The 26,240-nt window shown below is 56.3% G+C and overlaps 1 protein-coding gene across 2 annotated transcripts in view; it reads left to right on the top strand.

The window, feature by feature from the left end:
* Positions 1 to 26,240, top strand: part of LOC111152320 (glutamate metabotropic receptor 4) — a 105,588-nt gene that overhangs the window by 63,549 nt on the left and 15,799 nt on the right. The window contains exons 3-7 of one of the 2 annotated variants that reach the window (XM_022510812.1): positions 5,689 to 5,824; positions 8,629 to 8,783; positions 10,903 to 11,043; positions 23,868 to 24,068; positions 24,277 to 24,413. In XM_022510812.1, the coding sequence (XP_022366520.1) occupies positions 5,689 to 5,824; positions 8,629 to 8,783; positions 10,903 to 11,043; positions 23,868 to 24,068; positions 24,277 to 24,413 (770 nt within the window). The remainder of the gene's footprint in view (positions 1 to 5,688; positions 5,825 to 8,628; positions 8,784 to 10,902; positions 11,044 to 23,867; positions 24,069 to 24,276; positions 24,414 to 26,240) is intronic. The other variant, XM_022510813.1, reaches the window with a different exon arrangement.

The following is a 26,240-nucleotide window of genomic DNA, read 5'->3' as shown; positions in this document are numbered from 1 at the left end:
ACAACAGGAAACCAGGATCAAGTTTTGCTAGTGGAGTCTATATGTCACATTCAAGTCAAGGCAGGGGCCTGAGGGGAAGATAGGATTTCAGGAGCCAGAAGGATGGCGGGCACCCCACTCCCTTCCACTCCAGCGCACTGTGGAGGCCACTTGGCTGGGAGCAGCTGAAGGGCTCCATTTCACAGACGGAAAAGGAGACTGGGGTGTGTCCATGTGTGTTCTCCATCAGGCAACACACATGAAGACTAGAACACCATCACTGCTGCTTCTGGCTGAAAGTTTTGTCTGGTTTGGGTTCTGGGGTCCATGTTTACTAAGCAATCACATTTTGCTGTATTTGCTTCTGATTATTGTTTGAAGAAATATAATGTGGATCGTCTGGAAGCCAACCTCCACGCTGCCCTTCATGGAGGGCATGGAGCTCCTCCATGGAGCCCTTCTCGGTCTGATTCTTTTGCTTCCTTCCCTTGAGGCAACCATGACTGAAGGTGGTTCAGAGGATTCCTTTCTTGGCCTTGCTTGGTCATTCAGTGCGCATTTATTGAGCACCGACTGTATGCCAGGCACTGTTCTAGGCACTGGGGAAGTTGCAGTGAGTGTGACAGACAGAAGGTCCTGCTTTCGCATAGCTTTTGCTCCTAAAGATGTGTGTCTTCGTGTATGCCGAGTCTTATCACATGTGGTCTTTGATTTCCTTACAAACGGGACGGATCACGTGGCGATTTGCCTTTTCGATCAACTTCCAATCCTCCGGATGTTATTGTGCCAATACATGAGAGCTGTTTTCTTTCCATTGTACAAACACCACAGTTTATCTGTTCTTCTGTTGTACAATATTTAGATCCTTTCCACGTGTTTGCTGTTTCAGACAGTGCTGCAGGGCCCGTCTGCGTGGGGCTCCTGGGTCCCAGTGTGCGTTCCTGTGGGAGGAGTGCTGAACGGGATGTGCTGGCACACCCCACTTTGTTAGATGTTACCATGTGGTCTCCAAAGTGTTCAGTGGCTGCTCCCCCCTGACTTGTCCAGCTTTCTGGGAGCAGTTGCAGGGCCTTGAGGGACCGAGGGTCTGTTTTGACCAATGGGAGGGGAAGGTGTGGAGAGAGGGTGGGGCTCTGGGTCTCCACCTCTGGGGGTGGCCTGGACACCCACTGCAGGGCTGGGGGAGGGAGGGGGAAGGGAGGTGGGGCCCAGGGAGGTGAGAGGACCGCCCCAGCATTCCATGCTGGTTTAGTCGTGCTGACTCTGCTGATGCAGTGACAAAAGCAGGCGGGGAACCACAGAGGGCTGGCCAGGATTTGAAACCTCAGCAGGAGGTGGGCTCGCACCCCAGCAGGATTTGAAACCTCAGCAGGAGGTGGGCTCACACCCCAGCAGCCGCACGCCCCTGGACAGAGTGCTGCTCCTCTCTGGCCTCCTTCTCTTCGCTCTCTGCCTAGCTTGGGCCCAGAAGTCTCTGAGGTCCCTATGCCTCCATGTGCTCAGATGGGCTTGGCAAGTGCTTGTGGCTTCTTGCCCATGGCCCTGAGAGTGGACGCAGTGACTGGTGGACAGCAGAGCTGTCGTACGTAGCTGGCAGCTGGGTGCTCACCGGGGAGGGCTGGGAGGCTGGAGTGTGGAGTGAGGGACTTGCTAAGGGGGGATTTGGGGGAACCCCAGTCTCTTCCATGCCCCCTGCCTTCTTAAGATCCTGTGCCTGGAGTTTGGGAGAGGTAGAAGGTTCGAGCTTCTGAGCAGAGATAGGGAGTGGGCTCGTTTCTTGTTGCTTGGGTTTAATTTAATTCTGTTTATTGTCTGTATGGACTCATGGGTTTATATTTTATCCAAAGAGAGAGGCCGGGGGCAGGCGGAAGGAGTAGGGGTGGGGAGAAGGGCGCTAGCCATGGTACAGAGATTTGAAGAAGGAATCCCAGGGGAGCGTTAGCGGGAGCGGGGGTAGGGGGCATGGTGATGGTCAGGGATCTGCATTTGGGGGGATGGCAGGCAAGATGGCTGGGGGCTTGGCGTGTGCTTGGGGTCTTTTGGTGGGGAAGGGCTGCAGGAAGTCAGGGTCTGCAGGGACCCTGTGACCCAGGCCTTTTCTTTCTCTGCCTGAGAGAAGGTCTGGACACAGAGACTGCAGTCCCACTTACAGGCTGTGTGACTTCTGTGAGGGTACCCAGCGCGTCTGAGCCTCAGCGCTCGTCTGTAAGATGGGGCTATTAGCAGCTGCCTCAGGGGGTGTGAGGACTCCCTGGGTCCCTCTGGAGCTCTTCTGGTCTTCTCTGGCTCCAGCGAGGGGCCAGGAGGGCAGCTGAAGGAGATGTTGTACCACTCACGGCTGGGAGCTCGTGTCATGCTGGCAGAGCCCCTGGTGGGCCAGCTGCTTATCCCCAGTTCTGGGGTCCCTGGAGCAGCCAGGCTGACATCTGGGCCACACAAGGACCCTATAGGACCTTGGTTTCTCACCTCAGGGTGGTGACACCAGTGGGCACTTCCTCCAGAGCAGGCCCAGACGTGTCCCTGTCTACGGGCTGCAGGTGTTCCTCTGACCTTGGCCCCCAACCCTTTCCCCATGTGGCCTGAGACGTGACACAATGGACTGGCTGTGGGGGTGGTTGCGGGAGCCAGATGGCCTGTGTTTAAACCCCCACCCTACCCCTGGCTGTCTGTGTGACCTTGGGAAGCCCTTTAACCTCTCTGTGCCTCAGTTTCTTCATCTAGAAATTAGAGATGTGCCGATGACACCCCAGTAGAAAGAAGCCATGTAAAATTTGCAGAATAAGCTTCAACACACATTAGACGCTTCCTGAATATTCGCTGGTATTTTCGATCTCTGCAGAAATCCCCAAACTCCTCTCCCGTTGCCCCCCTCTCTTGTGGTTGTAAGGGTGTCCTGCTCAGACCATACTCCTGTCTGAAGTACCTTGAGGCTCACTCACATTCTAGATGATGGTGCTGTGGTCATTTAGTTCTTCTTCCCCCAGAGAAACGAAGCGTGCAAGACCTGCCCTAGGCTGGGGGCGCTGGGGTGGCTTAGTCATTAAGCATCTGCCTTTGGCTCGGGTCATGATCCCAGGGTCCTGGGATCAAGCCCTGCGTCGGGCTCCCTACTCAGCGGGAAGCCTGTTTCTCCCTCTCCCACTCCCCCTGCTTGTGTTCCGTCTCTCGGTGTGTCTTTCTCTCTCTCTGTCAAATAAATAATTAAAATCTTAAAAAAAAAAAAAAAAAAAAGATCTGCCCTGGGCTGTCAGGTGGGACCATCCCGCAGATCCTCCTGGGGGGGCATGGCCCAGAAAGAACACTTAATCTGCAAGTTTCTGCCCTTTTGAGGACACTTGACTCCCATTCCCTGCTTCCCTCCTTTCTACCCCTGCTTCCCTCCTGTCCTGGAGCCAGATGGCTTGCCCTCACCTCCTGTCCAGCCGCCTCCCCTTGTCCATCTGTCTCTCCAGATGGGGGGAAATGTCACAATTGGCCCACTTTCTAACTGGAAAGGAACCATATGGAGGGTTTAGCCAGGAGCTGAATGTCTGCCCAGCCACCATTAGAGCAAGGCCAGCGCTGTGGGAAGCGGACTGTCTCCCCTTGGCTCTCTCTGTGGGACCCCAGTCTGGAGATGCTAGTCCTGTGAAGGATCCTCCCTCCTTCTCTCCCTTCCCTTGGTCTTCTCTAGGGCTTGGGACTTCTTTGGTGCCTTAGGAGAGAGCCAAGGAACTTGGTCAACCTGCAAAAGGCAGAAAGTAAGGGAGGTGGGTTCTGGTCAGGGGCTGGGCCAGGGGGCCACGGCTGCTTAGCCAGCTATGGAGAACCAAGGGGTCTGCTTCCTGGGGACAGGGCTGTGAGTGTGTGTGTGTCGTGTCACCCTAGGCCTCGCAGGTCCTGGCACAGAACAACCTCCCTTCTAGGGGGTTTATCTTGCTTCTCCCCAGAATGACCTCCATCTGGCTGCATATGCCTCTGCCCTCAGACTCAGCTCAGGGTCACTGCCGTTGGGCAGCCTTCCCTGGTTGCCACCTCCCCGCCCAAGGGTAGAGGCTCCTTCTTGAGTGAGGCTGGGTGTTGCATTTCTCCTGGTGGGGCTGGGGGAAGGTGTGGACCCCCCACTGACACACATGGAGTCTGTATAGGGGCATCAGGTGACCCCAGCATGGGCGGAGGCCATTCGGAGGCCCAGGGGCAGGACCCAGGTACCCAACCGAGGTATATGGTTTGAGGCATTGCTTGGTTCCTATTTGGGGTGGAGCTGGGCGGAGACCCTTGTGAAGGCCCAGAGGAGATGGACAGTCTTAGATAAAGGATCGGCTTCATTAAGAGTAATCCCCCCTGCTTTTCTATCAGCTGAGTCCTGACTCTGCCACCTGGGGCGTTGGGGTTCTTAATCCTGGGAGGCTCCCTGCTCTGTGTCACAGTAGGGGCAGGGGACTGTGTGGTTTTGGGCAAGCTCCTTCTCTCTAGTGTCCTCGTCTATCCAAGGCTGTTGATAACAGCAACAGTGGTCCCCAAGTGCTTTCGTACCAGGAAGTCAGGTGGCATTTCAGTGCACAGATGACACCTGTCTCCTGCCAGCAGTGGACACATGCCTAAAGCCGGGAACTGGCTGGGTGAAGTCTGAGGTGCTCCCAGGGTTTCTGTGAGCCACACAGTCCGGGTGTGAATCTGGCCCTCAAGGTATTGACTCTGTGTTCTGGATGCTTCCGCAGGCATGGGGGCTGGGCTTCTCGTAGCGGAATGAGCTCAAGAGATAGGCCCCTGGCCCCTCCTCCAGGAGCCAGCCAGGTGGCAGTGGGCCAGAGGAGGAGAGACAGGAAGGTTCTCCAGGACCCCCTGACCCCTTCAGAGCTCCTCAGGTCACTCCTCTTGAAGCACCTCGTTAGAATGGCTTTCCTGGGAGCTCTTGAACTGGGACTGGGGGGAGAGGCGTCAGGGCATCCTGTGGGAGCTGGGGAGCCTACAAACTGAAGAGCTGGGAAAGGAGAGCCTAGGACGCTCTGGAGGGATGGGCCTGAGATGGACGGGTGTGAGTCAGTGGCAGTGCACAGAGCTCTTGTCCAGGGGTCTGTTGATGAGCACATGACCTGAGGACAAGAGCCCTGGGAGGTACGTGTGGTTGTGGGTGCATGGCGTACTGATAGCCAGGGTGGGCAACTTGCTCTCTTCTCAGATTTACTCTTCGAAAAAACCCTTAGTTTCAGTGAAAATAACCATCATTTACTAAGTACTCCCTGTGTGTTTGATATTCTTGTGTTTGTAAGCAGTAACTCACTTAGCTTTGTAACGATCCTGTGAAGTAAGTAGGATTATCTTCACTTTATAGATGATGTACATGAGGCACAGAGAGGTTCAGTAACTGCCTTGAGGTCACACAGCAGTAAGTAGCAGAGCTGAGATTCAAACCCAGGCTATCTAGCTCCTAAACACGATGCCGTATCGCCTCTTGTTAGAGCCTCTGTTTTATATATGGGGGGACTGAGGCACAGAGAACTGAAGTGACATGCCCAGGGTCATCCAGCTGGTGAGAGGTGGAATCCAAAGTTGTCTGACCGCATAGCCTGTGCCTGGAGATCTGGACCTGGGATCTAGGAGTCCGGCTGCAAGGCTGTGGACAGCCCTTGGCTTCCGTCTCCTGGAGGGGAGCGCATGTGGGAGGGCGTGGAGTGAAGTGGGGAGAGACTAAGGCCACTCTGGGGCTGAGTGACACCCTTCCCACAGGGGGCGTGTGCATCGCGCAGTCAGTGAAGATACCCCGGGAGCCCAAGCCTGGGGAGTTCGATAAGATCGTCCGGCGCCTCCTGGAGACCTCAAATGCCAGGGCGGTCATCATCTTTGCCAATGAGGATGACATCAGGTGAGAGTGGATTGCAGCCGGGTGGGGGTTGGGAGCCGGTCATGGGGAGAGTCAGCGGTCCTGCTGGAGACCTTCCTAGCGAGCCTGACCGCACCGCAAGCTCCAGAGAGGTGGGGTGCAGCATTCCTCAGGCTGGGACACAGGCAGCTGCTGATGGGCCCCCCTTCTCCTGCCTCCCTGATCCCTGCATCCATTCTGCCAACTGCTAAGGCCCTGGGTTTTTAGCCAAAGCACCTCGGTTCTAATCCTGCTCTCCTTCCTCCTAGCTGTGTGACCTGAGGCAAGTGTCTCAACCTCTCTGTGCTTCTTTTCTGCTTTAAAAAAAAAAAAGGCTGGGGGAGCTAGAGATGCCGGCCTGATAATGTTATTTGAGACCTGAACACAGAAAGCAGAGTCTGGCACACAACAGGGGCCCAGGGCCTGCGGAGCTCCTGTCAGCCCCTGCTTCCTGTCTTTGGCAAAGCTTGGAGTGGTGGGAAGACGCCTGGGCTGTGGGTCTAGTCCTGGCCTGGGTACACGCTCACGGTGGGCGGTATCGTCCCCTCCCTGGGCTTCAGTCTCTGCCTCTGCACAGGAAATGGATGGACTTCTGGGTGCCAGGACCGTGCAGGGCCAATCCTGCCCTCTCCGCACGTCTGCTTCTGTCCCCCAGGCAGAAGTTCGGGTGCACTGAAAAGCCCCATCTTAACCCACTTCCCTTCCTCCTCCTTTTCCCCTGCTGCTGCCTCTCAGGCTGATGTCAGGGCCAAGATGGGGCAGGCCTCTGTGATTGCCCTGTTCGAGGGGGAGAGAAACACCAGCTCTGAGCTCGGGGAGTCTCAGTCTGGAGGGAGACACAGCCCTGCCCTCAGGGAACCCCAGTCTGAGGGAGGAGACAGGAGACACAGCCCTGCCCTCAGGGAGCTCCAGTCTGAGCAGAGGAGACACAGCCCCTACACTTGCAGAGTAAGACAGTAGACGTCCTCCCCATACCTCCTCCCTCAGTTAGCTGGCCTGAGGTGTCCTAGCCTGCTGTGCCCACAGGCCTTCCCTGCCCTCCAGCCCAGCCAAAGCGGCCTGTCTGCCCCTGCCCCCATGTGCCTCCCTCCCTGTCGCTAACCAGTGTCCATCCGGGTCCCAATCTTTCCAGCACTTTCCCCACTTGGTAAAGACCCCATCCTGGACCCGAGCTGCAGCAAAACAGATTTCCCCTGGGAGACATTGCCAGGTCCCTGCAGGGATGGAGAGGGAAGTTCTGGAAGATCATTAAGGCCCGGAAAGCCAGCTCTAAGGATGGTGTCTCAGGCAGCGAAAGGCTAGGAAGGGGAAGTCAGAGGCTGCTGAGCCCAGGGTCTGCTCCTGATCCCCTCAAGCCTTATAGTCCCCCTAAGTTCTCCCTCGGGACATTCCTGTTGCCTGCAGGTCTGCCATCTCCTGGAGCAGGAGGGTCCCTTAAGAAGTCCTTTCCCTCACTTAAATCACTGGTCCCTGCACAGCTATCCCCACCACCACTCCAAAGCCCAGCACTCAAATCCCACCCCCCGCCCAGAGGTGCACCCTGCTCCAGGCTCCTGCTTAGCTCAGATGGACCCATATGCTGGGAGGGGAGGATGAAGGCACTGGGCCCTGTGTCCTAGACAAGAGGCAACTAAGGAAGGGACTGACTCCGGAGGGAACTGGCAGCAGGAAGTTGAGGGGGGAGCAGAGGCATTTCTGGAAATCCACATGCATTTTCAGAAGCAAACAGAAGTAAAAATAAACCCAGGTGACTTTGCAGAGAGGGAGGCCTGGGAGCTCTGGTCATGTCTGGCTGGCCAGATGCAAGTGGGTACTGATAGGGCTGTGGGCGTGGCTTCTGGGAACAGCCCCACCCCAGATTCTGGTGGGTGAGGGGCAGCTGCAATAGGTTTGGGGGTCTAGGACCGTGGAGAGTCAGAAGCTGTTGGAGGAGGGAAGGCGTGGGCTCTGGGGCCTGGAAACCTATTTCTCCCTGGCATCCCCAAGCTGTCCCGGGCTCAGCAGCCACTCCTAAGCTCTGGTGGCCGTGTCCCAGTTTCTAGTATCACAGCCTCTTGCTTGCTGTGTGATCCTGAGCAAGGTGCTCGCCTCCTCTGTGTTCCACTCTCCCCACCCCATGGGAGAGTGGGAGAGGCTGGGTTGGGGGAATTTTGCACAGTCCTGGTTTTCTTCTCCCTGAGTGTCTCCTTTGGCCACTGCCCTGTGCTGGGCTCTAGGGTCCCCGACCTGATGACAGCCGCTGTCACAGTAGGACAGTGGAGGGGGTGAGCACCTGCCTTGCGCCCTTTCATCCATCCAGGAGGGTGTGAGAAGCAGTTCTTCAGAGGCCCTATGCTTTTGGCACAGAAAGAGGTGGGGCAGAGAGGGCTCTGCTGGCAGGGAGTGGTGAGTGCAGAGGGGTAACCATGTGGGTAGGTGTGTGTGCTCGTGCACACATATAAATGTGAGAAGGAGATGAGATGTGGCTGGAGATGAGATGGAATCAGGACCAGGGACATGAACCTGAGGATACAGACAGGGCAGGTATAGTCCCGGGGCCTGAGTCAGCTCGGGGGTGTGCATGCACCTAGGGAAACAGGGATGGTCTTTGCGAGGACAGCTGTGGCCCTGGGTGTAGGATCGATTGGGGGTGGAACACCTTGGACCTCGAGGCAAGCATGGGCCAGGGGCAGGGGGACCATGGGCTATTCGGGGGACATGTGTGTGCCGGGGGGGTGGTCAGCCAAGGGCCCCTGTGAGCAGGGGTGCCTGGGGGGTCAGTTGCAGGGGCAGACACGGCTGGGCTGGGCTGGTGTGTGTTCCCACAGGCGTGTGCTGGAGGCCGCGCGGAAGGCCAACCAGACAGGCCACTTCTTCTGGATGGGCTCCGACAGCTGGGGCTCCAAGAGCGCCCCCGTGCTGCACCTGGAGGAGGTGGCCGAGGGCGCTGTCACTATCCTCCCCAAGAGGATGTCAGTGCGAGGTAGGCCCCGCAGCCCCCGACTGCGCCCCCACCTCACTCTCACCTGCCCCCACTGTTGGTGTGCTCCCCAGCTGTTCCTTATTATTGTCCCCCCACTCCATTCCTTACCCACTCCTCATCTTCCCACATTCTGTCTTTCCTCTTCCTTGGCCCACACCCTCTTTGTGCTCATGCTCGAGGCTGGATGGACTTTCTAGCTGCATTTGATCCAGCAGGATTCAAATCCAGATTCAGGAGCTTTCTTCTCCCTTCTCGGATATTTTTGGGTGCGGGAGATGGGTGGTCCATACAGGAAGCTTCTTTATCAAGGTCTTTCCTTCATCCCCACACCCCACCATCCCTTCTCCCATCTGCAACAGAGAGCCAAGGCCTTCACTCTGCCTGGGGCATGTCCTCTGTCAGAAGTTCCTGGGAGCCACCAGCTGGAGAAAAGAAGGTGCTGTGCTGGAGGGGACACGTTCTCCCTGCAGGCCCTGCCCGGGTCTGGCCGGCCCTCGGTGGTGGTGGTGTCAGTGTTGGGTCTATCTTGTCCAGCATCCCTTCCTCTTGGGACAGAACCCACAGTCACCCAGGACAGGAATGGTCTGCTCTGGCTGGAACCTCACTGTGAGTGAGGCATGAAGTTCCCATTAGTGGCCCAGTTTGGCAGGGACCTCACTGTCCTCACCACGGGGGAGGCAGGCTCCCAGGGCCTTCTCCCCTGCTCCTGCTCGTTAAATAGAAGCCAGCATGGATATTGCTGGGAAGGCCTGCAGACATCTGTCGCTATAGAACTTTCCAAAAGACCAAGGCCTTAGCATGGGGGGCACCCGCTGAAGGTCACAAGGCACAAGGTATTCTCTCTACCCTGAGGCAGAGGGCGCTGAAGTTCCCACATTACCCTTCTCAGCCTCCAGCCACAGTAGGCACAAAACCGTAGCGATTGTGGCTACTGGGAGACATCTCATTTAGTCTTTCCCGCGCCCCCACAAGACACTTTTTTCCACATTTAGTAAATGAATGCATTAAGGCTCAGAGAATCAAAGCGACATATAGTGGCTATTAAGCGGCAGAGCTGGGATTGAAACCCAGAACCTGTCTGACAAGTCCCTTTTCTCTCTGAGATATTAGAGTAGACTTTGAACCATGGTTCTCATCCAGGGGGCGATGTGACTCTCAAAGGACATCTGGCAAAGTCTGGAGACATTTTTGGTTGTCCCACCTAGGGAGTGAAGCTATTCTACGTCCTGCTCCCTACAATTCGTAATGATCTGGCCCTAAGTGTCAGTAGTGCCAAGGCTGGCAAAGCCCACCCTTGCCCAGTCCCTCACCAATGTCAGCATTCTCCTACAGCTCCGACAGTCGCTTGACTTGAACCCTGCCCTAGTGTGGACCCTACTGAACTTTCAGGCCTCCTGGCCCATGCCTGGCAGATCGGTCAATGATGCAACCGTACTGGGGACATCATCCATGCAGGAGGGGCACTGAGGAGAGAGAGCAGGCGCTCTTCACTCGCCAGCCCACCTGCCGTGGGGTGGGGTTTTTCCCGGGCTTAGAGCAGAGGCAGTGAGTTCCCTTTGGAACATCTGGAGGAGGAAGTCGTGTCTGCCAGTGATGGGGGAGTTCTGGACTCGAAGACAGAAGATCCAGGCCCTGGTCTTGCTGTATGACTTGGGTCATCCCCTGCCCTCTCTTGTCCCGTCTCCTCTTTCGAACCAGAGATCTCGGGTGCTCCCAACTTTGGTCAGCCCTCCCACCTGCCTCTCTGTTCTAATCTCAGGACCCCCAGGTGGTTGCTTCTCAAAAAGTTCCCCTGTTAGCATTTGGGTGGTTAGAAGGTGAAGCGAGAAGCACCCTCAACCACACTCTTCTCTTCCATAGACAGCGGTTGTAAGATTACACATGCTCCCCCTGGGACTTAGTACAGCTCTTTTCATTTTGAATGAAATGAAATGCTCCACGTTTTGTTTTTTTCCGGCTGGGCCTTGGATCAGAGGCTCTGCTCTTCCATTCCTCCCTCCCTCTGCCTGGGCCATCTCTAAAGCTGGGGCGGAGTGGGGGGGGGTGGAAGCGGGAAGGGCTGGGGACAGGAGGGGAATGGGTGCACAAGGCCCTGACTGACATCCTGGTTCCCTGCCAGGCTTCGACCGCTACTTCTCCAGCCGCACGCTGGACAACAACCGGCGCAACATCTGGTTTGCTGAGTTCTGGGAGGACAACTTCCATTGCAAGCTGAGCCGCCACGCGCTCAAGAAGGGCAGTCACGTCAAGAAGTGCACCAGTGAGCACGCGCGGGGCGGGGCCAGGATGGGCCCTGGGCGAGGGGCGTGGGCCTACCGCCTGAGCGGGGCGGGGAGGTGGGCTGGCGCCTGGGCGCCGTGCTGGGGGCCGACGGGGTGGAGTCTGAGGGGGGGGGGGCGGGGCCTTTCGGGCCGCAGGGGGGGGGGGGGGAGGGCTTAGGATCTTAGAAACCGCGGCGCTCTCAGCAGTCCGTGATGCTGCTGGGGGAAAGGGGTTCTGTCCGGCCTGTGGTCACCTTGGGGTTCATCTGAAATGTCCCTAGGATGAGTCCACAGAAGTGACCCCGTGGGGGAGCCCCGATGCTCGCTGGTCTGAGCATTTTGGAGAAATCATCTCTAACCCTTCCCGGTTTTCTCAGTCATTCAGCAAACACCAGTCTGACTCCCAGGGTGTGCCCTGCCCTGTACTAAGCACTGTGGATATGGCACTGAATGAGAGAGTCAAAAATCTCTTGGAATTTTCATCCTAATAGGAAAATGTTTAAACAAGATAAGTAAGCTATAGAGTATGTCAGAAAGCAAATGTGCGGTAGAAACAACTAAAACAAACAGATGGCTTTCGCGTAAAGGTAACATTTGAGCCAAGTCCTTAAAAGGATAGGGAATGGGTTACAGGAGGATGGGACAATGGGTCCATTCTACAGATTGGAAAACAGAGGCTCAGGTAGGTAAAGGGACCTGGGTTCCCGTAGAGGAAAGGTGCTAGAGCCTGATTTGAACCTAGGTCTGAGCTCCAGGCCCTTAGTCTCCTGGGGCAGCCATCAGGGTGTGTCCACATTTAGACACATTCAGATGTGGGTCCCTCTGTACTCTTAGTCTGAGCAGCTCTGCCACAGGACTTGCCTCTGACTTTGAGGGAGCTCTGGGTACTTTCAACATGAGTGGTACCTGGTGAACTCCCTCCTGTATCCTCCTGGACTGATCGGTGTAGCTTGGGTGGAGGGCCAGATGAGCAAGGGCCCACTGCAAGGGTGCAGGGACGCGCTGCATGGAATCTTAGGGGGCAGGGAGATCCCCAGGGCCAAGGGAGGAGGAAGGTGGATGACGTTGCTGGGCGGGTGGGGAGGATGCTGCCCTCTGGTGGCCAGGGCCCTTTGGGACTCAGGAATATTGGCCATTTAGTACCTTGTGTATCCCTCCACCCTTCCCCAGGGCCCAGCAGGCATGCTCATGTGTGGTTGTACTGTACGTGGTAGTGTATGTGTGCACACATGGGTGTATGTGACTGTGTGTACATGAGTCAATACGTCTAAGGGAGAAGGGGTATGTGTGTGTTTGTCTGATGTGGGGGCTTATGTTTCTGGGCAAGATAATAACCATAAATACCACTATTTTTTGTACATCTGCTGTGATCCAGACACTTTAAAGACATTATCTCATTTCCCTCTTACAAAAGCTGTAGGGGTTTTTGTGATCCCCATGTTTTAGAGCAGGATATGGAGAGTCAGAGAGACCAAGCTACTTGCCAAAGGCTGCACAGCAAATGCCTTCATCAGGCAGTGATCACAGCAGGGTTTTAAGAAGTGCAGACATGACAGCCTTTGTGGGTAGGGTGACCATGTGTCTTGGTGACTCCTTTTCTCCTGGAATAATTTTAGAAACTATCTCTTTTATTATTACTTTTTAAGGTGTATTTATTTTAATTAATTGATTAAGATTTTATTTCTTTATTTGACACTGAGAGAGGGAACACAAACAGGGCAAGTGGGAAAGGGAGAAGCAGGCTCCCTGCTGAGCAAGGAGCCCAGTGTGGGGCTCAATCCCAGGACCCCAGGATCATGACTTGCGCCCAAGGTGGATGCTTAACGACTGAACCACCCAACGCCCCAGATTTATTTATTTTATTTTATTTTATTTTATTCAGATTTATTTATTTTAGAGAGAAAGAGCATGAGTGGGAGGGACAGAGGGAGAGGGAGAGAGGTCTCAAGTGGATTCCGCATTGAGCATGGAGCCTGATGCGAGATTCAGTCTCACAATCCTGAGATCATGACCTATGCCAAAACAAAGAATTGGACCCTTAACCAAATGCGCCACCCAGGTGTCCCTAAAAACATCCCTTTTATTCTTAAAAGGATCCCACTTAGGTGGGGTGGAAAATTGTATGTTCACCCTGATTATAGGTCACGAGACCTGACTTAAAGATGGGGATAGGGGAGCCTGGAACTGGGGTCAGGATGTGTAGTCGGGGCCTCCTGTGTCTAGCCTGCCAAGGGCGAGGGGATTTCTGGAGTGACCTCTTGGCCTGGGAGGGGGAGGAGTGGGGAGTCAGCCCCTGTAGGCTCTACCCAGACTCCTAGTCCACGGGTCAAGATCGGCAAATATCTCCCACCTGGTTGGTGAGGCGGGGAGAGGGGCGCCTGTCTGTAGCCCTAAGGGAGGACATTTGGGCTGTCCAAGCCCGCGGAGGAAGGAGGATGAGAACACAATTCAGAAGAGTGTAGAGCTTCACTGGGAGTCTATGGCCAGCTCTGTGCCCTTTCTGGCCCCTGTGTTCTTATCTGAGAAAGGGGATTGGGTGAGCCAACCCAGAGGTGTCTTGGGTTGGAAATGAGAAGGTATGGAGGCACTTTGTAAACTGGAAAATGGTGGCTCTCAGGCCTGGCCATGCATTAGAATCATCTGGAATCTTTGAAAATATAGCAGCCCTCTACCTCCAGATCCATTCAGTCAGAACCTCAGGAGCGGGGTCTGGGCTGTGGGTTTCGTGAAAGCTCCCTAGGTGATTTAGGGCTGGGAAGTCCCCAAGCCTGGTTTGCAGTGAATCTCCCAGGGAGTTTTTTTAGAGCTACTGATGCCTGACCCCAGACGTTCTCAGTGAGTGGGTCCTGGGTGCAAACTGGGCATCGGGATTTTTTCTGAAGTGCCCCAGGCCATTCTCCTGTGCAACAAAGTGTGGGAGTCCCTGGGTCGAAGGGAGAGACAGTGATGGGAGGGAAGATGGCATGCACCCCAGGCAGGGGGAAGGCGTGAACAAAGCAGCAGAAACTGGAATGAGGAGGGGGTATGCATCACATGGAGGGGTGGAAGGACAGCGCCTTATAGCTGACCTTGATCCTTCTTCGTGCATCTGAAGCCCCAGCCAAGGCTGGTTAGCATCCTGGAGTGGCCCCCAAGTCAGGAGCGGCGAGCCCGTCCGTCTCAGGGTAACTGGAACCTGGGACCTGAGAACCACTCTAGGTGAGAGCGAGGCAGCTCTGACTTCCCATGGCCCTGCCTGGGTTTGAGCCTAGCTGCTCCCTTGGGAGAATGTCTTAGGCCGGGAGGGCTGGGGTGACCCCCGTGGAGGGCTGGCTCTGCACTGGGTGCCTGGTGGGTGGCAGAGAAAGGACTTACCCCCGGATCTGGATCCAACTCCATCCTCCCTGCTGTGTGACCTTGGCTGAGTCATTTAACCTCTCTGTGAGTCTCCGAGAAGACAGGGAGGTCGCTGTCCATCTCAGTGAGTTACCTCGAGGGTTAGAGATGAAGCAAGGGCATGAGGAGGCTGGCTAAAAGACCACATGCACAATGGGTGCTGGTAAAACTGTGGTTGATACAGAGAGGGAGTGGGAGCAATGGCATTCCCAGGTCTGTTGGTACCAGGGCCCTCTGTCAGCTGTAGGATCCCCAGTGAGAGAGGACTGCTCGTATAGCTTGTCACAGGGACAGCACCCAGTCTACGGAAGAGGCTCCTGAGGCCGTTCGAGAACATAACAGCCCTAAAGAATAGGCAGAACTGGCTTTATACCCAGGCAGCCTTGCCCTAGCGCCAGTACCTTGCCCAGTCTCCCCTGTTTCCTGCCCTCTGTCTCCTCCAGACCCCCTCGCTCTTGCCCACAGCCAGCCCAGGCATGCTCTGTGTCTCCTCCTATTCCTACTCTGTCTCCAGAGGCTGCCTTCCCATTCACTTCTTCCCGGATGCCTGCCTGTTGACCCTGGTGGCCTTACCTTGGCCCTCTGTGGTGCCCTTGATGCCAGTGGATGCCGTGGTTGGCCTCTGCCTGTTTCCATCCCTCAGGTTGCTCCTGGAGGGCTCTTGGCTGGGCAGAGAGCTGCCGTGACTGCAGAGAGTCTCAGAAGAGCGGCAGAGGCTGGCAGTTGGAGATGGGGCTGGTGTGTCCCAAAGTGGTAAGAGAGAGAGGGTGTTACACGTTCTTCCTTGAACGTACAGCTAGGAGGGTCCTGCAGACCTGTGTGACCTCAGCATGTTACCTCTCTAGGCCTCAGTTTTCTCATCTGTGAAATGGGAGTCCTGTTACCCATGCCCATCCTCCCAGAGCCCCATCCCCAGCAGAGCTGCCATGCTCACCTTTTCCCAAAGAAGGAATCGGACATGATCTGCAGGAAACATCTGCAGATTGCCCTGGGACTGCCCCACACCTGAGCCAGGGAGGGTCCACCGAGTTGGGTGGGTCTTTGCAGCCGTCAAGCCCAGGGGAGGGCTGCACCTGCCTTCCTCTCAGTCCCCCGGGTCCCCCCCTAGGAACACGCGGAGAGGATTTGCGAATGAAAGCCATAAACAAGGCAGATACGGCATCCATCTTTTTGACAACACTGCCAGCCAGGTGATGGCTGAGTGGAGGAAGGCCCGGTTTATGAGGAAACAGGAGAAATTTACTGCCTGCTGTTCCCAGGGGCTGGGAGCTCTGGCAGGGAGGGTGGCTGCATGGCAGCTGGGGACCTGTGAGACTCCTGTCTCCCGGTCTGCTCCAGCAGCCACAACACCACCACCAGAAATAATCACAGCTAATAGTTATACAGAATTTGTCACTTGTCAAGCCCTGTTCTAGTGCTTGGCATTTAACCTTCACAGCAACCTATTTCGCAGATGGGGAAATTGAGGTCCAGAGGGGCTAAAGGCTTGCCCAAGGTCACAAGATCATAAGTAACAGAGCTGGGATTTGAAACTGGGCCATCTAGCTCCAGAAATGTCCTGCCTCAGAGCAGCTGATGTCTTAGCCCTGGGGCCCTCCTGGCTATTCCAACCTGACTTCGAAGGTTCTGCTGATCTACACATTCCCAAAGGGACCCGAGAAAGCGTCCTTCCCCAGGGAAAGCCAGGGGGACCAACATTTGGAACTGCCTGTTATCTCCGGTGGGTGCCACCCATTAGAGGAACTCACCTTTATTCAAACCATGAGCCACAGGGTGGCTGGAGGGATCCCAGGTCCGCCATCTCTGTGCTGCTTCTCCTTTGTTCTAGAAGCTTTCACTAAGAGGCTGATTATGTGCCCAGCTCTGTACTGCTCTCTGTGAGGGCAACCGACCTCCCCAGGCAGCTCCTGCTGCCGCTGGGAGACAGTTCATCTCTCTAGACAAGGAGGTGAGTGGTGGGCTAGCTCTGATGGTCAGTGCCTCGGGTCTCCAGGGAGGGCCCAACCATGAAACCAGAGAGAGAGTAGGAGCCCCTTGGAAGGAAATGGAGAGTTCTGGGAGACTAGGGAAGTTGCACTTTTGAATCGGGAGGTCAGAAGTTCTCACCGAGAAGATGATGCTGGAGCAAAGACCCGAAGCTAGTAAGACAGCCAGGCATGTGGAGGCCTGGGGACGAGCATGCCAGGCAGAGGGCTCGGCCTATGCAAAGGTCTGGAGGCAGGCTCATACCTGGCAGGTCGGGAGAGCAGTGAGGAGGCCCGTGTGGTTGAAGCAGAGTGGGTAACAGGAAGGAGATGAGGTCAGAGAGGCAGGGCAGGCCAGCCAATGCTGGGGGGGCCTTGTAGGCAATTCGTAGGGATTTAGTCTTTTTTGGACAAATGAGACAGAGCCATTGCAGGGTTTGAAAGAGGATTGATGTGATCCGATTTATGTTCTAAGAGGTTCACGCTGTCCGCTGCCTGGTGAGGAGGTAGGGTTGAGGGCAGAATGGGAGACCGGGTTCAGAGGCCGGTGCTCTGGTCCCGGCGGGAGGTGATGGGGTCTGGAGCAGGTGGTGGCCTTGGAGGTGGGAACTGGTCAGGTTCTTAGCTAGTTTTGCCAAGTGGCCATGGAGTTGGCCGAAGGATCTGAGTTGAGAGAAAGGGGATGGACGATAAGTCAGGGATGGCCGCATGGTTCTTGACTATGCATGAGACATGTGGAAGACGTCTGGGCCGGGAAGGAGAGTCAGGAGCTCGGTTCAGGCATGAGATGTCTTTCTGGTATGGGAGGGGGAGCTGGTGTTAGCTGGGAGGCCTGGCTGGCTTTGGTATTTGGGGAGTTGCCAGCATATGGGTGGGGCTGGTTGGGAACCCCAAGGGAGGGAATACGATTTGGGGTCTCAGGACTGAGTCCTGGATACTGGGAGGTCAAAGAGGTTGGGGAGAGGAGCCAGTAGGGAGGCAGGAGGGACACCAGAGCTCAGGCCCATCACCTGCTGTCAGGCTGGAGGGTAGGGGCAGGGGGAGAAAGTGAGATGGGAGGAAGAATGGGTGAGGGGATTTGGCAGCCTGGAGACTCCTTGGAGAGATGGGCACAAAACTCTGGAGTTGGTCAGGAAAACAAGGGAGAAACTGATGATGGATGAGTAGGGACAGTGATTTCGAGAAGTTCCATTGTACACAGAGAAAAAAATGTGGGATGCTAGTTGGGGGCAGAGGGCGTCAAGAGAGGGTTTTTGTTTATTTAAATGGGGGAAATGAAGACATATTTCCATGTTGAGGGAAAAGATGCTGAAAGGGGAAGGAGCGTGGCTGGGTGACTGGAGGGGCTGGTCAGTGGCCGGCCATCCAGAAGTGATCTCTGCTAATTTCAGAGACACAAACTTCTCTGCTGCTATGAGCATTTGCAATCAGAATTCACAGTCATAGAGGGACTTCAACTTCCCATGTCTGTATTTTCACCCTGGGATCATGTTCTTGAGGGTCTGTAGGGGCCTGCAGTTGGTTCAAGGTTGAGTCGTGGGCTGTGCTACCACAGAGCCAGAGGGAATCCCTGAGAGTCAGGAGCCCCTCCCCCTGCTGGGCCAGTCACCTCCCCTCCTCCCAGCTCAGGCGGTGGTCCCCTGGTGGGTCCCACCCCTCCCCCAACCCCTCCCCCTCTGCCCCAACCTGTCATCCCTGGAGACACCTGAGCTGGCTCCGAGTTCCCTGGGACAGTGGGTGGAGAGCTGAGGCTGGGTTTGGGGGCTTGGGAGTTTGGGGAAACATAGAGGGGGCCAGGCCGAGTTAGAGCTGCCTCAGACTGGAAAGCAGGTGTCTTTTTTTTTTTTTTAAGATTTTATTTATTTATTTGACAGAGATGACAAGCAGGCAGACAGGCAGGCAGAGAGAGAGGGGGGAAGCAGGCGCCCTGCTGAGCAGAGAGCCCGATGTAGGGCTCGATCCCAGGACCCTGGGATCATGACCCGAGCCGAAGGCAGAGGCTTTAACCCACTGAGCCACCCAGGCGCCCCTGGAAAGCAGGTGTCTTGATGGAGGGGAGGTCCCCGCAGAAACAATGAAAGAATGTGAACCTAGGAAAGGGAGAGCCAACCATGTGATTTGGGGACATGATGGGCAGAACAGGGGAGTGTGGAGCTTAACCCCAGGAGCAGAACTCCCAGGACCCTCAGAAAAACCTCTGGGTTTCAGGGGAGAATGGCTCAACCATGGGTGAGTCAGGAAAGAGGGAGAAGGGCCTGAAGCACAGTGTGGCAGCTTTGTCCCCCGCATCTGTATATCGGCGGGCAGGCTGACCTGGGCCCCTGTCTGAGTGGGGTGGGTACCCTGTGCTCATCTCATCTTGAAGTGGGGGAAGCCCACATGAACCAGGCTGTATGCAGGTTGGAGGGGGAAGCCTAGGATGGGGGATCTTTCCCAGTGGAGGGGTACCTGCGCGGAGAGGAAACGGATTAACGTACATAAAGTATGATGTTATATGTGTTCTGCCTCTTCCTCCTTAATCCTCCCAGAGGCCCCGCAAGGTCAGTATCATTACCCTGAACTTACTTCGGAGGAACCGACATTGTATTTGACCTGGGTCATCTAGCCAGTCCACGGCGGAGCCGGGAGCCAGGCCCAGCTGTGTTGGCTAGACTTCAGCTCCTGGGGGGGAGGGGGGGATCTTTTATCCTACTCCCTGGAAGTTTGCCCGAGGGCTGAAAACTGGTGTGCACGTTTGCATATTTGTACGTGAACGCAGGCTTCTGCGTGCAGCTGTGTGTGGTGTGTTCGAGCACCTGGGCTGGATTGCACCTGTGGGCCTCTACCTGTGAACAGAGACCGCCGGCCCCCTGGTCCCCTCAGTGCTCACCAGCCCCATCTTTGTTAATGGAGTCAGTGCCCCCAGGAGCAGAACTTGGCTTAACATTGAGGGGGGGCCCGAGTGTTTGTCCCCTCTGATGGGCAACCACGAGGCACCCTCCACATCGTCTCCTGGAGGGCTCCAGCGGGATAGAGCCCCACTGATGCATCCATTATCATCTCCCAGAGGAAACACCTGTGGGCCTCTCAGCCCGACCATGGGGGAATCTGGAGGACAGGATGCTTGGATGCATGCCGAACTGGGCGAGCAGCCGTGTCTGTGTTACTTGTGTTTATATGCGTTTAGACATGAGTGTGAGTATGGCCGTGTGTCTCAGTGCCTGCCGGGTTGTGGGTAGCCACCTTGGACGTGTAGCTTTGGAAATACGTGCATGTGTGAGTAATTGATTTTGTCTTCTTTTATGCGAGGAAGCCTCTTCAAGAACCGTGCGTGCATGCGCTCGTGCGTGCGTGTGACCGCAGTGGCTCAGGAGGGTTGCGGTTGGGCGGGGTGAGTTGTGGCGAGGTGATGGGGGAGACAAGAGGAACTCTGATTATTTCAACCTTGAAAACTCATTTCAATTACAATTTACAACCTGCAGACAAAGGCTGCAGTCACCGTAGTAACCGTAACTGCGGGGTTTGGATGGAGAAAATCCTCTCCCGATGGTTTCTCTGGCTGGCTGTCACCCGTGGCAGAGCCAAATGCATCTCCGGCTCACGGTACCCCGGGACACAATTAGGACATCTTCAAACTGTTGCTGCTGTCATTGCCACCATGTGTCTGGGATTTATCTCCTCCAGTAGCGCTCAGAAATGTGCGTCCTGCTTCCTCCCAGAACTGCTTGGGCCTGGAGCTCCTGCCCACCCAGGAGGGGATTTTTCTGACCCCCCCACCCCTTTCTCTCCACGACCACCACCTGCTCTGGCCCTGCAGACAGGGATCCTGAACTCCTGATTAGGCCTGGGCCCCAGAGAAGGGGGAGGAGGCAGACCAGAGGCTGGTTGGAGGAAGAAGAAGGGGAGGGACAACCTGGGGTAGGATGGTGTGGGGTGGTTGAAATGGTTAAGGAGCCAGAGAGATCCAGGTTCAAATCCCAGCTCTGCCACTTCCCAGTCAGGCCCATCCCCGGTGTGCACGAGCACATGCTGGGTGACAGGGTTCCTGTGGGATTCTGGGTACATCACTTGACCACTCACAAACCTCAGTTACCTCCTCTGTGAGGGGGCCAGTTCAGCTGACCTCCCCGAGCTCCGGGGAAGAGAAATTCCAGGCATGTGAAGGCTCTCGGTGTGGGGTCATTTGCTGAGGAGTCCAGAGTGTGCGGAGAGAGCCGTGTGGATTATGGGCACAGCTTCGAACATTCGGGATGGAGCATCTCGTCTTTGTTTAACTTGTATTTATGATTCCTGCTCTCCAAAAGGAAGGGCACTTGGGGGTTGAGGGGTATCTGTAGAGGGCATGCTCGAGGCCTGGTGTCCCCTTGTTAAATAAAGGTGCTTTGCAGGTCACCTCACGGTGCATTTTCTCATCCATAATTGAGGCTGGACTCAAGACAAAAGTCAAGATGTGAAAGTGTGTCGAGAAGTCTCTAGAAGTCCATGGCTGGCATTATGACAGCTCTGGGGTAGGGATTCTGGAGGGGCAGCCCTGATGGGATGACAGGACCCCAGAGCCCCTCTCGTGGGAGCGTCCCCCTGCAGAGGTGGATTCTCCTGGGTGAGGCTCATCCTCACTCTGGCCTCGGGGCAGACGGCTTGTGAACCCCTCCCTTGGTCCTGGACCAGAGTGGCCTGGAATGGCTACTTCAGTGAGACCCACTGAGGGAGGACCCCTGAAGGAGGAGAGAGGAGAGGCTGAGGGCAGCTCAGGTGGGGAGGTGTAATCAGATCCCATCAGCCCAGGGTGTCCTTGGCTTTTGGGAGGGAGCTGTCTGCTTTCTGCAGTGGCCACAGCCTCCCCTCCGTCCTGGTTAATAATTCAGTTTCTGACCCGTAGGAAATGAGGATGTGATGGGAGTGCAGGGTTGTTGAGTAGCGTTTTATGTTTTCCATTCTTCAGGCTGAGGGGAGCAGGACCTGGGGGCTGGGTGCGGTCCAGGGTGGGACTATAGCCTTCAACCTGTCCCAGCCCCCTCTGTTCCCCTCCCTCTGGGGACAGGGTTGTCCCTGGGCTTCTCTCCTCCTTCTCAGAACCTTGTCATCAGGAGCTCAGACAAGAGGGCGGGCTAGTTAAGCTGGAGGATTTGCCTTTCATGTTTATTCCCGTCTGTGCCTTGTCCTAGAAATTGTGTTGACTGATTAGCCAGGCTCTGCTGGCCCGGGAGCTCTGAGGCAGGGTCTGACTTATACCCGTCTGTGCCGGCAGGTGTCTGGCCAACCTCTGTAGCACTTGGCAAGCACCACGCCTCTCTTTGGGTCTTGTGAATATTAACCCACTAATCCTCCTTAGGGACCCTAACCCGACCTTGTGAGGCAAGTACCATCATCATCCTCATTTTGTAGTGGAGGGAGCTAGAGTCTGAGGTCCAAGGTCACACAGCCAGAGTGGTTGGTGGAGCTGGGGTTTCAGCTCCCAGGTTCAAGTCCAGGCCCCCGCAAGTGTAGAGCAGGGACGATGGGTAGTGAGGGCCTTTGGTGACCAGGAGAGAGCCAGGGAGATGGCTCCCAAGCCTGCCTGGCCTCCAGCCCTGAGGCCACACTGTAGGAGCTGTGGGTCATCTTGACTGAATGGTACCACAACACAGGGTGTGTGTCCCCAACTGTCCAATCTGAGTGCTGGTGAGTCTTGATCTCTGACCCCGAGGTTGGGGTAACTGGGGTCAGGTTCTGCCCTCGGTCCCAGGGGCTTGGTGGCCAAGGCAGGCAGGCATATGAAATGCCCTCCCGGCTCTGTGGGAGCCCCGGGCAGGTGTCTGCCTCTGAGGTATCCAAGGGCAGAGATGGACGCAGTGACCTCTGGAGTTCCCAGGGCCTGGCGCTCGCCCAGCCCAGCCCCCACACAGTAGACATGGGAGGCTCTGGCTGTGGGCCAGGGGGCTAGGCTGGGGTGCAGCCCCTCATCCTGTAGCCCGCTGGGGAATCACTTTTGCAAGGTGTGGCACTGGCCCCCTAACAGGGAGGCAGTGGGTGTACACGGCAGGGTGGGTGGTGGGGTGGGTGGTGGGGTTAATGTCTTTGTCCTGGTCTCCAGGGAGTTACAGGCTATGATGGGGGCAGGGCCTGCAGCCTCAGAAGGGGAAGCCCGGGCTTCCCTAGCATTCTTCCCATCCTCTCCCTGCCTCCACTTTGCATCCTCCTGTCCCTTCCTCCTCTCCCCTCCCTGCATTCCTGTCCCCACCCCCAATCCCCCCTTAGAATCCCTTAGGTGTAGAGTGGCACATAGGCTGGGAGCCGGAGTACTGGGATTCAGGCTCAGCACTTAGTGGTTCTGGGACATCTCTGGGCTTTTCTGTGCCTCAGTTTCATCTCTGATGCGTGGATAATTACTCACCTCATGGCACCCTGGTGAGAATTCAATGGGTTTATATGGATAAAGGTCTTAGAAAGATGCTTAGCGTGGAGCAGGTGTTCACTAGACATTAACAGCCCCTATTCTTCATGATAATTGTTATTGTGGGCCGGGGCTTGGGTAATGCCTCCTCCTCCAGAAAGCCTTCCTGGCCTGCTCTGGCCCAGAGACGTCTGTTGGTTGCCTCAGAACCATCCCCCACCGCCCCCCCGCCCCCCCGCCCCCCCCCACCTTCTGACCACTTAGCACAATAATCATGTGGATCAGTCACCTACTCAGTGCCAAGTGTTCTCAGTTAAACTTCTGGGGGCAGGATTATGATCCCTTTCTATTGAGAGGACACTGAAGCCGTAGGCAGCTGTGAAGCTTGGGCCCAGGACCTAGGGAGTGAGGATGGGAAGCCAGAGCCCCAAGGCCATGGTGCCCTAGGGGAGCCACTGCTGTTTGCAGTGAGGTGAGGGAGGGGGGTTCCCCACTTGGCAGAACTCACTCACCCTGGCTAATGGGGAAGGAGTGGGTGGGGATGATGGTAACTTCCGGTGTTTGGGGCAATTGGAAGCCATCAAGGGCACCAGGTGGCTTGAGTCCTAAACTCTGAGGGATTTGCGGCCAGGCTCTCACCCTCCTGGGGCCTCAGTTTCCCCTTCCATACCCTGTGGCGGGGGCAATGTGCCCTGGTTGGCGTGGCTGCCCATCTGTGGGCTGCCAGAGTGTACCACTGAGCCACACAGCTCTTGTCCTGGCGATTTCCCAGTGGCTCCCGTGATCAGTCTAGGTCAGGCAGGGGGAAGGCGGGGAGGTTCCACAGCCGTAGGGAGACCCCCTGACCCACTGCCTTCTGAGGGACATGGGGGCCTGCCCTGGCTGTTCTGGGGCCTCAGGGCACAGAGATGGCTGCACAGTGGTGAGGGCAGTGGACCCTCCCTGTCCCTTTGTGGGATCATCCCCCGTAAGACCATCCTGGGGGAGATAGAGCTGGCACTGGGCCAGGAGCCAGAAGGCCTAGGTGTGCAGAGATGGGCCGTGTCACCTCTCTTGGCTCTGGTGTCCAGCACGTGGTCAGTGAGGACGGTGGGCCTCATGTATGGTCCCCGTGCTGGGCGTTTCGTTGCAGACCGAGAACGCATTGGGCAGGACTCGGCGTATGAGCAGGAGGGGAAGGTACAGTTTGTGATTGACGCCGTGTATGCCATGGGCCACGCACTGCACGCCATGCACCGCGACCTGTGTCCTGGCCGTGTGGGGCTCTGCCCGCGCATGGACCCTGTGGATGGCACCCAGCTCCTCAAGTACATCCGCAACGTCAACTTCTCAGGTGGCTGTCCTGGGCTGTGCACTAGAAGGGGTCCCGGGGTGCCATGGGGGGAGGGGCTGGGGGCCTCTGGAGGGCGGGGGAACCTCCTAAAATGTTCCATGCAGGGGCCTCCCCAGAGGTGTCTCTGCTCTGGGTTCCTGATCCCCCCTGCTTCTTGGTGAGAGCTCAGCAAAGATACGGAATGTGTAACAGTCTCCGGTCCCTACAGGCATTGCGGGGAACCCCGTAACCTTCAATGAGAACGGAGATGCCCCTGGCCGCTATGACATCTACCAGTACCAGCTGCGCAATGGCTCGGCTGAGTACAAGGTCATTGGCTCCTGGACGGACCACCTGCACCTCAGAGTAAGTATGTGGTGGGAGGGCAGGGAGGGGCCCCAGGAGGGATGGACAGAGTCACGTGTGCCACCCAACCCCTGGGAGGTAAGACCAAGGGGAGATGGCCGCTGATGGCAAGGACCAGCCCTGACTCCCAGTTTGCTGCTACCAAGCCCAGGCTTCCTTCCAGGCCCTAGTCCAGGCCTCCAAGGGCCCTGAGTGCCACCCCTTCCAGAAATGGAGGGATAGGGCTGTGGGTTTTCTGCTGTATGCCCTTTTCCTTGGCCTGGGGCCTTCCTGCCTGCTGCCTCCTGGCGGAGGAAAATGCTGAATAATCTGGACAATTTACCCTGGACTGAAGGGCTCAGCAGGTACAGGGAAGCAGGGAGTTGTGGGGGGATGGGAGTTTGGGGGTGGCGGGGGGAGGGCTGCATTGGGACAAAGGAGGACAATGTCTTAAGGCAAAGGGCACTGTCAGGTGGAGTTTCTGGTTGGGGGTAGAGGGCTGTTTGAGAGCATTTCTTAAAGCTGTCAAACTGCATCTAGAAGGTCATCATTTTTCTGGGTATTATGGGCAGCTGGGGTGGGGGATGTCTTCTCCTGAATCCTCCTAGCTGCATTTTCCTGGCCCCTGATTGTCCCCGGGACATTGCCGCTCTCCCCCTCTGGCCTCAGTGTACCTAGCTGTGACTAGAGCATGTATTTGGAGAGAAAGGGCCTGTGGTTCATTCCCTAAGGAAACGCCAGTGCACTTGGCCCCTACCTTGCAAGGTGAAGGGGTGAGCCGTGCTTGGGGCAGGCACAATGTGACAGCCGGATGGATGGACCAGAGAGGCCAGAAGGCCCAGGCCCGTGTCTGGCCTCAGACTCCCTGTTGCCGATCCTGGGAGAGTTGCCTCATGTCCCTGCTGTCTCCTCTTATAGGAATCTCTTCCAGCGACAAGCCCCTCAAGCTCCTCGAAACACTTTCTGCCCATGATCCCATTTGGCTCTGACAATCTTCTGAGTGAGAGGCAGTATTTCTGTGAGCCCAGCCTGAGGGATGTTCCAAAGGCCACATGGCAGGGCGGGAGTAGAGCCCATTCCCACGGTGATGTTCCTTGGGTTGCTGAAGAGAGATAGACAGACAAAACAGGGCCGGTGGGAGCACTTGGCCAAGGGGATGATATCCCATATGGAGGCGTTTCTCTTTGGGGTCCAGTGAGGGGAGCAGTGGGGACCTGTGATTCAGTTCACCAGCAACATCGGCAGCTCAGCCTTACTGAGTGCCTGCTGTATACAGCAACTGTGGTAAGTGTGGGACCTTACTATGTGGACAGCAGCCCTGTGAGGCAGGCACTGTTCTTATCCCATTCTACAGCTGTGGTAAGTGAAGGCAGGGCCTCGATGTGGGGAGGGCAGCGGACACATCCCTGATGATACAAGGCCCCTCAGCCAGTATGGAGTCGGGGCAGAGGGAAGGTCAGGGGAACTGGACTTCAACTGTCACATCCTCCCCGTTTTCTCCTGAGGGCTCAGTTTGGGCTGTGCTGTGGGGGTCACAGAGCAGGCCGGGCTGGGATGGGGGCCAGTGGAAGAGACTGAAACTGAGATGGCCTCTCACGGCTGGTGCCTGGGCCTCACTTCCTCACTTCCTCTGTTATAGACAGAGAGTCCCAGGGTCCCTGGCATGCCAGCCCTGTGCTGGGGGCTAGACATGAGGCAGGGAACAGGCACAGAGCCCCGCGCCTCGTGGGGCTGAGCTTCTGGGGAAATACAATTTCTGTGATGACTTCCAAATGGAAGCCACAATAAGTAGCAAAGGGCAGACTGGCCTCTTTCTGGTGTCCTTGGATCAGGTCGGGAAACAAAGAC

Source organism: Enhydra lutris, unplaced genomic scaffold, assembly GCF_002288905.1.
Source record: "Enhydra lutris kenyoni isolate GAN:26980312 unplaced genomic scaffold, ASM228890v2 scaffoldscaffold28, whole genome shotgun sequence".
Taxonomy (NCBI): Eukaryota; Metazoa; Chordata; class Mammalia; order Carnivora; family Mustelidae; genus Enhydra; species Enhydra lutris.
This window is presented reverse-complemented; position numbering and strand designations above follow the sequence as displayed.